This window comes from Alosa alosa, chromosome 8 (assembly GCF_017589495.1).
Source record: "Alosa alosa isolate M-15738 ecotype Scorff River chromosome 8, AALO_Geno_1.1, whole genome shotgun sequence".
NCBI lineage: Eukaryota > Metazoa > Chordata > Actinopteri > Clupeiformes > Clupeidae > Alosa > Alosa alosa.
Window position 1 is genome coordinate 3,965,975 of NC_063196.1, and position 12,694 is coordinate 3,978,668.

The 12,694-nt window shown below is 38.5% G+C and overlaps 1 protein-coding gene across 1 annotated transcript in view; it reads right to left on the reverse strand.

Moving 5' to 3' along the window:
* Positions 1-11,783: 11,783 nt before the first annotated feature.
* The window catches only part of nkx2.2b (NK2 homeobox 2b), a 1,597-nt gene continuing 686 nt past the window's right edge, over positions 11,784-12,694 (reverse strand). Inside the window, exon 2 of the mRNA XM_048250846.1 lies at positions 11,784-12,543. Within this exon, the coding sequence (XP_048106803.1) occupies positions 11,993-12,543 (551 nt within the window). The 3' untranslated portion in view covers positions 11,784-11,992. The remainder of the gene's footprint in view (positions 12,544-12,694) is intronic.

The following is a 12,694-nucleotide window of genomic DNA, read 5'->3' on the forward strand; positions in this document are numbered from 1 at the left end:
TATATCTAAACCACTCAATATCACACATTTTCAAGGAAAGTTTAATGGCAGCAACACATTTTGTTATCCATACCAATTGAGGTATAAATTAAATATTCAGGAGATTGTAACCATGCACAAACATTACAGTATCCCGCTGCAAAATGGACCAAATATTCCTCTGATCACAGTTTAACCTGTTCAGTCTACTATGCCTGAGACAGCTTGTTTTGTGTGAAAGACTGGAATGCATTCTGCCTGTAAAAGTCAGCATTGTGTAAGTCGTAAACTCAGATCCGAGACTGTGAACTCCAGATCACTTGCTTAATTGGTGAAAACTCAATCAAGAGCACTGCACTACTTTGTGGTTGTCAATATGCAAAATACAAACTACGGTATGTTTAAGGATTTGAGAATGACAAATTATATAAAATTTGATGTACTAAAAAAAATGCCATTTTTTTTATAAACTTGGTAGGTGATCCCTCTGCACTGAAGTACTATTGTATTTACAGACTATTATTTACCATTTCTATGCCACAGCCTTGTGTATCACCCAGAATCAAAAACAAGAGATATGAGTGTATTCACATAATGCACACAGGCAGATAACATCTGCCTTAGTGGTATGGCTCATCTGTCATCCTTATTGCCATTCAAATTCTGCTCTCTCATTATCAAGGTTCAGGCCTCCAGCAGTTAATCTATTGCCTGACGAATGGAACCCCTCTGTGGACGACATATTGGCTGAGAGGAACAATGAACAACACGTGGATAATCAAAGCACCACTTTGAAGAACATGAATATTTAGGAAGATGCCTGTCAGAATCAACAAAGATCTTACCTTCCCGTTAAGGAGAAGCATTCTTTGCCTGTCTCATATTCATTTCATGCCTCCCCTTCTTAAAATTACCTTTTTATTGTTATTCTGATGGAGCGTTTTTGAACTATACCGCTGCATGACTGAATCGTTAGTAAATGCACACTGCACTTTATTATGGGTATCACAGACTTCTGTTGTGAAATCAAAAATATACATGAAAGACTAGAGAGGATGCAAGTATACTTCCACTGAACAAAAAAACAAATTCAATTTGATGATCTTCGTTTATTGTTTATTCTGATTTGAAAGTGTAAGGAAGTGATACCATCTGAAGATACACTTGTTCTCTTTTTTAGTCATACTGCACATATGTAGTGGTCATTTTTGATATGGATATCTCAATCAAATTGAGGTTGTCCATCTCCTACTTTTAAGTCAGAATTCATTTACCCAGCACTAGTCTCTCTGTCTATAGCCTTTTTAATCTAAACCACCCGTTTTGCTGTGGAGCTCAACTTGAGAAGATTACATTCAGTGCATCTGAAAGAACTGAAGCAGGGGTATCAGGTTTCAAAACAGAAAAATAATGACAAGCATGAGTGAAATGATATTGTCTTTGTTCTATCCATTGTTATGACTACAACATCAATTTTGGTCAGTATGTCTACTTCGAAGATTGTGCTATGATTGGAAACAATACAGCTATTGTATGAGTCCACAGAAGCCGAAAAATCATATGGCTGAAAGTCAAAGTGTAGAAAACATCAGAGGAATAATAACATCACTGTGCAATCTTGAAACATCGAGAAAATGAGTCCTCATGAATTGCAATCATTAGTTTGTAAGCTATCCTCTCTCCCTTTCTCCCTCACGCTCTCTCTCTTTGTATTTGTAATGAAGCAACTCACACATACATGACAAAACATGGTTAGTGCTCTAATCTTTTTTGTGCATATCAAATACCCTAATCTGTACAACAGTGATGGAGTACATATCATCCTTATTCTTTTCAGATCCTCTTCTTTTCAAATACACAGTCTGTCCCTCTATAGAATATGTCACTTCTTTAGATTTTAAACCTCCTCTCTATTTATCTATCTATCTATCTATCTATCTATCTATCTATCTATCTATCTATCTATCTCCCAAACACACAGATGTGCACACATATGATGCTCTTTCCCTCATCCTCAAACTTGACTTCACCCCCCCACTCTCTCTTTCTGTTTCTCTCTCTTTCTCTCTCTCTCTCCCTTCCTCCGTTCCTCCCTCCCTGCGTTCCCCTCTAATCCCCTGTTCTTGTGAAGAGCACTGGGCCATGCAGCTGTGGTCCCGTGGCACTTAGAGAGGCGGCCACTCAACCTCCACTCACCGGAGGGGTCCAGACCACCTGGCTCCAAGGGCAGTGGACCCCCCCCATTCAGATGAATGCCCAGGCAGCCCAGCGGCTCATCTCTGCCTGCCGGAGGTGGACTCGTGGAGAGCCAGGGCCTGTGTGGAAGGTCAGCTCAGCCCGAGGGAAGCCCACATTTGTGGGGTGTGCGAGGCGAGTGGATGAGTGACCATTTACAGTGAGTGGAGCATGGGGAGGGATTGACGGAGAGTCAGCCGACTCCACAGGCACTATATTTATATCACAGGAAAGGGATGCTGGGAATTATTTATCTGCTGCCGAAAGAGAGTAATGGATGAGAGGGGGATAAGAATATGGACATGTGGGGGACTTTTAATTGTAGGGAGACAAAGATCTCCAGGTGTTTAATTTGAACCTGGTCCGAGGCTGTCAGAGATGGCCAAGTATGTAGTATAGAGGTTTGTATTAGAAAACCTTAATATTATATAAATCAGGCAATTGTTAGGGATAGGGGACTGTTTTTAAGTCTTAGGGTTAGGAGGTGACTATTATCTGGTTTTCAGATCCATCAGATATTGCTGCCAATGTTATGAAATGTTTTAAAAAAAAAAAAAAAAACATATGTTTGTCCAATTAACTGTAAATAAACTCATTCGTTTCAGAGTAGAAGAGCTGATGGTTTACTAAAGCAATGAGCTGTATTACAGAACATGTTTTTGGGCAGGATGTTATGGAGTATGTGTTTTTCTGACACCCCTGAGAATAATCATCATTCTCTACAGTGCCAAGGGACTCAGTGGTAAGGGCCTTCTCCACTGAAATGACAACACAACAAATTAATGCTGACCATGACAGTAATATGACCCGCATGTACTTTAATGTTTTAAAAGCAACATTTTTGACACAGACCATTTGTTTTAGGAATAAGACGTGCAATTGCAAATTACATACAGGCCTGCAATAGTTTGCTATAGTATATTTCTAAAAAAACTAAAGAAGCTGTTTTTGTATTGTAAACATTAACACTTGGCAGAGAACCCCTTTTCTGCAAAACCAGCCTACAGTCTTTAGATGCTTGCTTTGGTGCATTTCTCAGATCAGAATTGAAATTTATAATACACGTTCCAACTCCATATCATCTTATCTCATAAAAGCAATTTCTTCCAATCTTGTACAACAGCAAATGCTTTAGTATATCCATACAACTAATTATGTACAAATATCTGCTGTTTTTTACATTTTCAATTGATACTATCATGTTGGTCAAAATGCACTATTCTAGTTCCATGCTGAATAGTCCTACACTTTATAATAGGCCTTATTTCATCACATGCAAAAGTGTTAATCTAGTTGTCATAACTAGTTGACATAAGGGGTATTTCATATGTTTTACCATAAATTTGAACATTTTCCTTTGCACAATTCTGTAAAATACTTTCTTACTGTAACAATGTCTGTCAACAATGTCTGCAATACAAACAGTATAGTACAATATAGAGAAAATGGTGAAACATATCCAGTCTCTTGCAATCAATAACACACAATAATGTGTAACTTTTTTTACCTAAATAGCTACAGCGGGGAAAATAAGTATCAACATTTTTTTCAGTAAGTATACTTCCAGTGAGGCTATTTGCATGAAATTTTCACCAGACATTAGTATTAACTTAGGTGATCCACACAAAAAATCCAAAGATTAATGTCCATAAGTAGAGTTATGAGCAAAAAAGTGGAATGGCACAGGGAAAAAGTAATGAAAACACTAAGAAAAAGCAGTGCACAAAGGCAAGGAATGGCCAGGAACGAGCTGGAATCTATACGCAGTTAGAGAGTAATTATTATTAGTAGTAATTATCCCTCATATCTGTGCAAATTAATATAAGATGGATTAGTACATATTAATGAGCTATAAAAGGTTTTTCATTACCAAGGTGTCACACAAGAAACATTTCATAATGGGTAAAAGCAAAGAGCTCTTCCAAGACCTTTGCAACATTATTGTTGCAAAACATATCAGTGGAACTGGTTACAGATGCATTTCAAAACTTAAGAATCATCCAGTAAGCAGTATTGGAGCCATTATCTGCAAGTGGAAGGAACATCACTGCATCATCAATCGGCCATGCACAGGATCTCCTCACAAGATTTCTGACCAGGAAGTCAGAAGGATAGTCAGAAGTGTAGCCTAAGAGCCAAGGACCACTTGGAGAAAGCTCCAGAAAGACTTGGAGGCATCAGGTACAATTGTTACAGAGAAAAATACAGAGGTAATGCACTCCACCGCCATGGCCTCTATGCACACTCACCCCGCATGACTATTACTGAAGAAAAGCATGTCGAAGCTCGTTGAAAGTTTGCTACACAACATTTGGACAAGCCTATTAAATACTGAGAGAATGTATTCTGGTCAGGCGAAAGAAAATGTTAACTTTTTGGATGTCATACTACACACCATATTTGGAGGAGAAATGGCACTGTGCATCACCCTAAAAATACCATACTGGTGAGGTTTGGAGGTGGAGGCATCAAGGTGTGGGGCTGTTTTTCATCTCATAGTACTGGCAGACTTCACACAGTTGAAGGAGCGATTTTTCCTGGGAGAATCTTGCCATCCACCAGGACGATAAGTATGAGACGTGGCTAGACCTTCCAGCAGGACAATGATCTAAAGCATTCAGCAAAAAAACTCTAAATTGGTTTCAGAGAAAGGAAATCAAGGCCCTGACTTTAATCCAATTGGACAATTTTGGAAGTTACCTAAAGATCAGGATTTATTAGTGGGACCCCTGGAATCTTCAATATTAAAAGACTATCTGTTTAAAAGAATGGGCCAAAATCACACCTGAATACTGCAACTGATTAGTTTAATCATACAGGAAATGTGTTGAAGCTCTCATTACAAATATTGGCTTTTCCACAAAGTATTTAAGAAATTTCAGCAGGCGTGTTCAATACTTTTTACCTGTGATGTTCCACTTTTTTACTCATAACTCTACTTATGGACATTAATGTTTGGATTTTTTAATATGTGTGGATTATCTAAGTTAATACTAATGTCTGGAGAACATTTCATGTGAATAGCCACACTGGAAGTATACTTACTGAAAAAAATGTTGATGTGTTCAATACTTATTTTCCCCGCTGTATGCCGCGCACATCCTTGTGGATTTTTCATTAGACAATATTTACAAAGTAAACTGTCATATTGACAAATTGACAAAGCAGTTTGACTACCTTATTCATTAACAAATGCTTAAGGACTGGTCATTCTGATTGCACTGATATTTTCCTTAGCATAAAAACTTGCTTTTGAGACATAAACTAAGCATTTTTACCAAGATACGCATTTCTGCAGGTAACCCAATATGTGGTGCAGTTTGCACTAATTGTTTGGAGAAATGCACTAACTGCTGTGCAAACATTAATGCTGATTTGAGAAATGCACCAAAGCGACTGAGAAAACTGTAAGCAATCCCCATGCTTTAATGTGCATCTACAATGGCCTCTTTCTGCTACAGAGGGGAGTTTGATGGACTAGACTTAAGATTGTGGACTCTTTCCAGCCACTGAATTTTCAATCATTTTAGGGATGATGGCTGTGCCAGCCTACCTCACCTAGGCTCATCCAACATCTTTCTTGGATGCTTTATGGGACAATCTTTACCACAAAGCATCTGGGTGTTGTGACCCAACTTCCACCTTCTTTGTAAGGATCTAGTGGTGCTCAATTAGATGCAAAACAGTCAGATATTTTCTTGTAGTCTTTTTCCTTACATGAGCTTTTCAATCACCCATTTAAATCACACTGTCTCTTTAGTCATCGCTTCTGTTATTTCACAGCCTGGTTGAAGGAGATCTCCTGTTTAGCACTCATAGTGCCTAATTAAGATTGGTTATGGTCAAATAAGGGGAACCTCTTTATCCTTTGAGAATAATTTCTCATCTGCCTTAATCTGGAACTCAAAAGCACAGGTTATGCTTATGCATGCTTCCGTTTTTAATTAATTAAGCAATTAAATTAATTGTAATGCTAGCTGACAAATAGCCTGGATTGCCTTTGAAAATGTATTTGCCTGTAAATGTTTTAAGGGTTAAAGTTAGGGTTCCCTTAGAATTGAAGGCCCCTGTCCACATGGAATCCTCAAGCCTGGGGACCGCACAGGTGACCTTTCATCAGAAGGACCACTTCCTGTGTCCACATCTCAAAAGTTCCACTCCAGAGAACAAGTGTGATGGACCCTCTCTCTGCATGACATGCTGAGGTAAGCACTGCAAAGGACTGTCGAGTTCTCTCGGCCCATGGCGTCACCTGAAGAGCCCTCAAAGGAACACGGGTCACTATAAGGCGAGATGAGACATAAGAGCTAAATCAATAGGAAACAATGCCATTCTGAGCCCCAGTCATGCTCTCACATGGACACTCTCAAGATCAGCAGAAACTGTACATTTCTGGCCCATGTGACTGAATACATCCCTTATGGTAGTTGTCCCTGTAGTATTTCCTTTTTCTTTTATCAAAACACTTGTGGTGTAAAAATAAAATTAAAATAAAAAATAAGACAGAGAAAGCAGAGAAGTCACAGAAATGAATTGCAATTCACATCCCTATGGGATCATTGGCAACTTTTCTGAAACTTAGATTTTTCATTTACTTAAAACTGCAGTTGGCAAGATTTTTTTGATCATATTCAATGAAACCGACAATATGCTCCGACAGAACAACATAAATCAGCCGGTTTTAGAAAAGAAAACGCACTTCTACCTCCACCTAGAGCCTGTTATTTGTTTTGCAAAAATCCACAGCACAGAGTTCTTTTGGTCCAATCAGAGGAGGGCTGTGTGAGATCTGACTGTCAATCATAGTTTGGTGCAGTCTGGTGCGCATGAGAGGGTGCTCGGTGGTAGTGGGGGAGGGGCATGAGAGTTGTAAACATTCAAAATGTTGGCTAAGTCCCCTCAATCTGTCAGACTTGCCAACTGCAGCTTTAATTGCATTTACCTGCATCTTTTTGTTGAATCTATTTCAAAGGATATATTTATAACTTTTCTGTGGTTCATCAGAGCACTGACTCATTATCTCATGTGAGATGGTACAGTGAATTCCAGTTTTTAGACAGTGTAGGAATTTTCACATATTACAAATATACCACCTCTTTTTTACAAAGGGTACAAGTTTGACAGCGTGTTTTGCCAACAGGACATGCGCATTGTGGCCAGAGCGAAATCAGAGGCACAAAGTGCCGAAGAGTCAGGCCACAGTTAATTAATAAAAGATAGAGAGATAGATCAGAATTTAACACTGCTTGTATGTGATTGTTTTTTTCATTTATTCAATTTCACTTCACCAGAGAGATCTCGCACATTCCAGAGTCCCCGACTTGACGTAACTTCCTGCTAACTATCGCCGCCGAACTGGGGCCAATGTGGTTGATAGACCTTCATGTAATTTAGCCATGCTTGGATCTTTCTTTAGATTTTAATGAGGGGGCGTTGGTCTAAAATGCTTAACTATGGTGTTCTGTTTTAGGAACAGAAAATATGTTTAAGCAAAATAAAGAAGTAGGTGGGAATGCAACAACAAAACAAACCATGGCGTCCTCAGTCAGCACTGTCCTAGTGTACTGCTTCAGGCATGTCTGCCTCTAGTGGTGAAGAATGTGCATAGTTTAATGACTCACTGCTCAACATGCAGGGATAATGACCGTAAGTGATTGTAGATTTTATTTAATTATATTCTTTTTTAAAAACATATTGATAGATACTGTTCCACTAAGGTTCCATGGTAGTGTTACAGTGACATAAGAGGGATGACGTGTCTTGGACCTTGACTGTTAAACTGTAATCCTGCATTTTAATCCTGGTATAAATGAAAAATAAAGTGACACATCTGTCTAGCTTTTCTAATTGTGTTCTATTTGCCATCTTTTGTGTCAATGATGATGGATTGGTCCTCAGTATTGGCCCCCATTCCCTTTTATTCTGTGGACAGAGATTGCCACACAATACCTCTTATTATATTCTTATCTTATATTGGATATCATCATCTAGTCCTGCCCCGAGAAGGTAAAGGTGTTGGTTGATTGAGCGACTGAGCCGGTCATTAATGTGGTGTGAGTTGATCCAGCCAATGTGAAATATCATTTTGATAGACATCATTTAAATTGTGGCTGTGCTATCCAAAACCCAATCAAGTCGTACCCAATGTGGGAACGTCATGCTTGTCTGTCTGACACCATAGAGATTAAAAACAACAACATGACGGTGTGTACTAACAATCTGGGTCCACAATTTAAGCGCCTCAGCCTCAAATCAAGACAGCAAGCCATTGAAGAAACAGACATAGTGATATAAAGGTGTAGTATATTGACTCTTTGCCTCGATCATGCCCAGTTACATCATGAGAAAATGATATATTCTTTTTTTTAAATGTCAGAGGGAAAAAACAAGCCTGGTTTCACCCTTCTGATCATCCTAAGCACGTCCTCTCGTGTGTGTCCCCATGTCAGGGTCACTCTCAGTGAGAGGATGTCAGCAGCTGAGCTCCAGGGCTCCAGCAGGGTGTTAGCCAAGTCAAGGCCACACATTCAATTTCATGGAATACTTATAAAAAGCCTTCCCCGATAAGAGCTGCCTCAGACTGAAGCATCTGTGTGGCTATTTGAAACACATTCATTGCATTTATGTCTAAAGCTCTGTTTGTGTTTCTATGATGGTCAACTGATAAAAGCTTTGCATCACCCAGAGAGGTTGTCTACTGTGTGCAGTTTGCCTTCTGAAATGGTATTTAGTTATCAAAGAGAAAAGAATAACACAATCTGATTATTCTTGTTGAGGTTCTCATATCATATATTCAGCCAGAACAGAAAAATAAATCCAAATTAATATTGCATATTTGAAAACTGCTGGTCATTTAGAATGATAGTGATGTTGTTAAGACAACAATTCACTATTTCAAATAATTCTAATTCTAAAGATATGTCAAAGCACCTTAGTTATCAAATTTTGCTAGTCAATTATTTACCAGTTATTTGTGTAGAATTCTGGGATATAAAACAACCTTGGTGTTTTATTACTGTAATACCACATAATACTTCTTGAAAAATGCAGCGATACAAGTAATTTAAGAAACTTCCTCTAGACCTGGCCCAACATTGACTCATAAGTTTTTCACTCCTAGTCTGTTTCTGCACCCATTATATGACATCAGACTCACATTTACACTATATCCTTCATATTACAGTCCATAAATGCAATGGGATGCAGTTTAATTTCTCTACAACCACCAAGGTCTCCTGTACGTATGTACATAGTGTGATTGTGAGTAATTGAGTGAGTGAGCGAGTCCGTCTGCACGCTAGCGTGGGAGGGTGTGTGCTGAGGGTATGGGTCGTTGCAGTATGTGGCTTAAAATATGTTTGCCTGCATAGGCTGTCACTGTCACTCCTTTCTACTGCAGCATTCTATGTCATGAGCAACTCATAGTACTCAATCCTCCTCTCCTCCCAGTAAATATGTAGTTTTCCTGTGGTCATATATAAATTTAATAGAAGTTTGGATGTACAGTGTATATGGGTAGAAGGCTTGAATTTCTCAGTAACCTGGACGACTGGTAATCTGAGTCAACATCCATAGCCTGATTTCTTTATCTGGATCTGTCTGTGCCTACCTGTTTATTCTGCCAGACTATCTGAGCTTTAGATTTTGAATTTGTTTTTCCTAAGGTTTGCTCAATAACATGGGATTTTATTAGGTCCTAGTCTATCTCAGTTAAGGCTATTTAATGTCATGAGATATTACTTGGGAAATGTATAAGCTAGGGCTAGGCTATCCAATATTACAGCTGTAACATTGAATTGATTAAAATCAAATGACTGAACAATATGTGTATGTGATTTAATATGTGTGTGTGTATATGTATATATGTATATATATATATATATATATATATATATATATATATATATATATATATATATATATATATATATATATATATATATATATATACACACACATATTAAATCACATACACATATTGTTCAGTCATTTGATTTTAATCAATTCAATGTATATATATATATATATATATATATATATATATATATATATATATATATATATACAAACGTTTTAGGAGGATAGATTTGGAAAAGAATAACATATCTCTCGAGGAGAGCGTGTAAACAATGTTGGGGAAACATATCGTCATTTGTATATAGGGCTCTGCATATCGTTGTCTAATACTACCACCACGTGGTGAGTTGCTGAATAGCGATATGTTGAAAGGCGGAGTTTTTAGGCCTGATTGAGTTGGGAGTTGGAGTTCTGAGTTCTGAGTTCTGATTATGATATATGCGATGCAGCCAGGTTATTGTCTCCTTATGAGTGAGCTACGTTTCGGCGAGGTACATAAAATTACTTGGTTCATGATGTGTGCTTGGCATTGAAGGAAACGAGTTCACAGGATGACACAGATGTTTTGTGGGAATTAACATTGTCTCTTCAGACAATGCAGTAGTAGGCTACTGAGTACCCTGCGTTTATACAAGACAGTCGAAACACAAGGATACTTCTCAATCATATGGATTTATTGTAGGCCTACATGCATCAGGAAATATAGGTACGCGTTGGCAATGGCGGCAGACTCGCACCGTTGCATTTTCTGTAATTAGACCAAATTATATAAGACATGTGAGAACTTTTCACTGGGATCCATTAAAAATAATATTTGCCTAATCTGACATTAGTAAGCACGATATAAAGTACAGGCTAGGCCTACTGTTTGTAAATGAAAGTCCGGATGTGTGAAAGTGGCCAATTGGTGGATGGCTAAATTTGGTTTAAAACAACTTTCTCTGTGGAGATGTTAAAGGTTCACATAACCAGAAAAGTTTGAATTAAAGTGGAGACTAATTGTCTAAATTTCAAATCCCTGTTAATCCTCACAATGATGACACCTTTGTAGGCTTTCGTGGCAAACGCATGAGGAACCTTTAAAACAACACTGTTTTACAACATGAATAATATCGCTGAAATGCTTATCATAAAGCACTAATTGCAGCCATAGGAAATTACTGTAATATTCCCGCACAGTCATCCGGAATAGGCCTGTCAATGTGGTAGTTGACTCGAACGAACAAGAGTTTTCTTAATCATTTAATGGGCTACATATTAGCCTATATTTTTAGCAAATAATTTTCTCTACTAGGCCCATTGACCAATTTATCCTGAACAAGGCGATAATAATGACAGCAGTCTGAAATTTTTGTTTTGTCTCACCAGCGGCCTAACTCAGTATAGCTCCACGTAGTGTCCTGTGAATTCTTCATTTGAAAGTTATGTTTGTTAATGTTTGTTAATGTGTAGACCTACATTTGAAATCCTAAGGGAAAATAACAGACGACGAAGGCTGTAACAGAGCCTATAGTCGGACTTCAAACCAGCTATCAATTCGACCCCCGTTTTTGAAATTCATAAATTAAAAAGGAGTTCATTGAAAATGGTAAGAAAATATTAGTGAGCATAGGCTATAACAGGATTCATCAAATAGCTTTATGTTTCAAATTTCATTGAACGCATTACTGGATAATCATTAAATAACAGACATAAAGAACAATGTAAATACAATCACTGGCGTTTTATTTATAGTAATAAATATTTAAGATCAATATACATACAAACAACACAAATTTCACTTTTGTCTACATTCATGTGACAAAATAATCTACATCCAAAACAGCAATGGTAACGACCACAAGTGAAAAATCCTTGTATAGGTACGAATACGGAGATATTACAGTGCTTTGCTTTTTAACTGGTTGCCCACCATAGTGTCTCACCAAGACCAGCGTTGCATCTGTGCCAACTGATGGACCGTTGAAAGTTGTGAAATGGCCTCCGGACTGAGGTGACTGCTGATGTGCATTTGGTGGAGAGGCTGAGCACTGAAGGGGGAGAATGATATTCCGGCCTGCAGAGACGTGGCAAGGTCCTGGTGTTTGAGCGCATGGCACGGCTTCCCATCCCGAACCAAAACAGGAATGGCCACTCTCCGCGGAGAGGCTAGGTGGCACATGTCCACTCCCTTCTCTGCCCGCGCCCTCTTCATTTTATAGCGATGGTTCTGGAACCAGATTTTGACCTGGGTTGGGGTGAGGCGCAACAAACTGGCGAGGTGTTCCCTCTCTGGCGCGGAGAGGTACCGCTGCTGCCTGAAGCGCCGCTCAAGTTCATAGGTTTGCGCCTTGGAGAACAGAACTCTTCGCTTTCTCCTTTTGGTCGCATCGCTGTTGTCTCCAGAGGACTCTTTATCATTGTCTTGAGACTCATCCGTAGATAGCTCTGGAGATTTTAAATCCTGTTGTGTGTCTTCTGATAGGGTATCCACTGTTGAGAGAAGATGTTTCTGTTAATGCATCGTAAAGTATGCTAATGTTAAACATTTTACTTTTTTATTGCAATTTTAACATGAGTTAAACTTTGCCCTTTTAGAGCAATTTTGGCTAATAAAACAAACATAATAACTTCTTTGTAAACT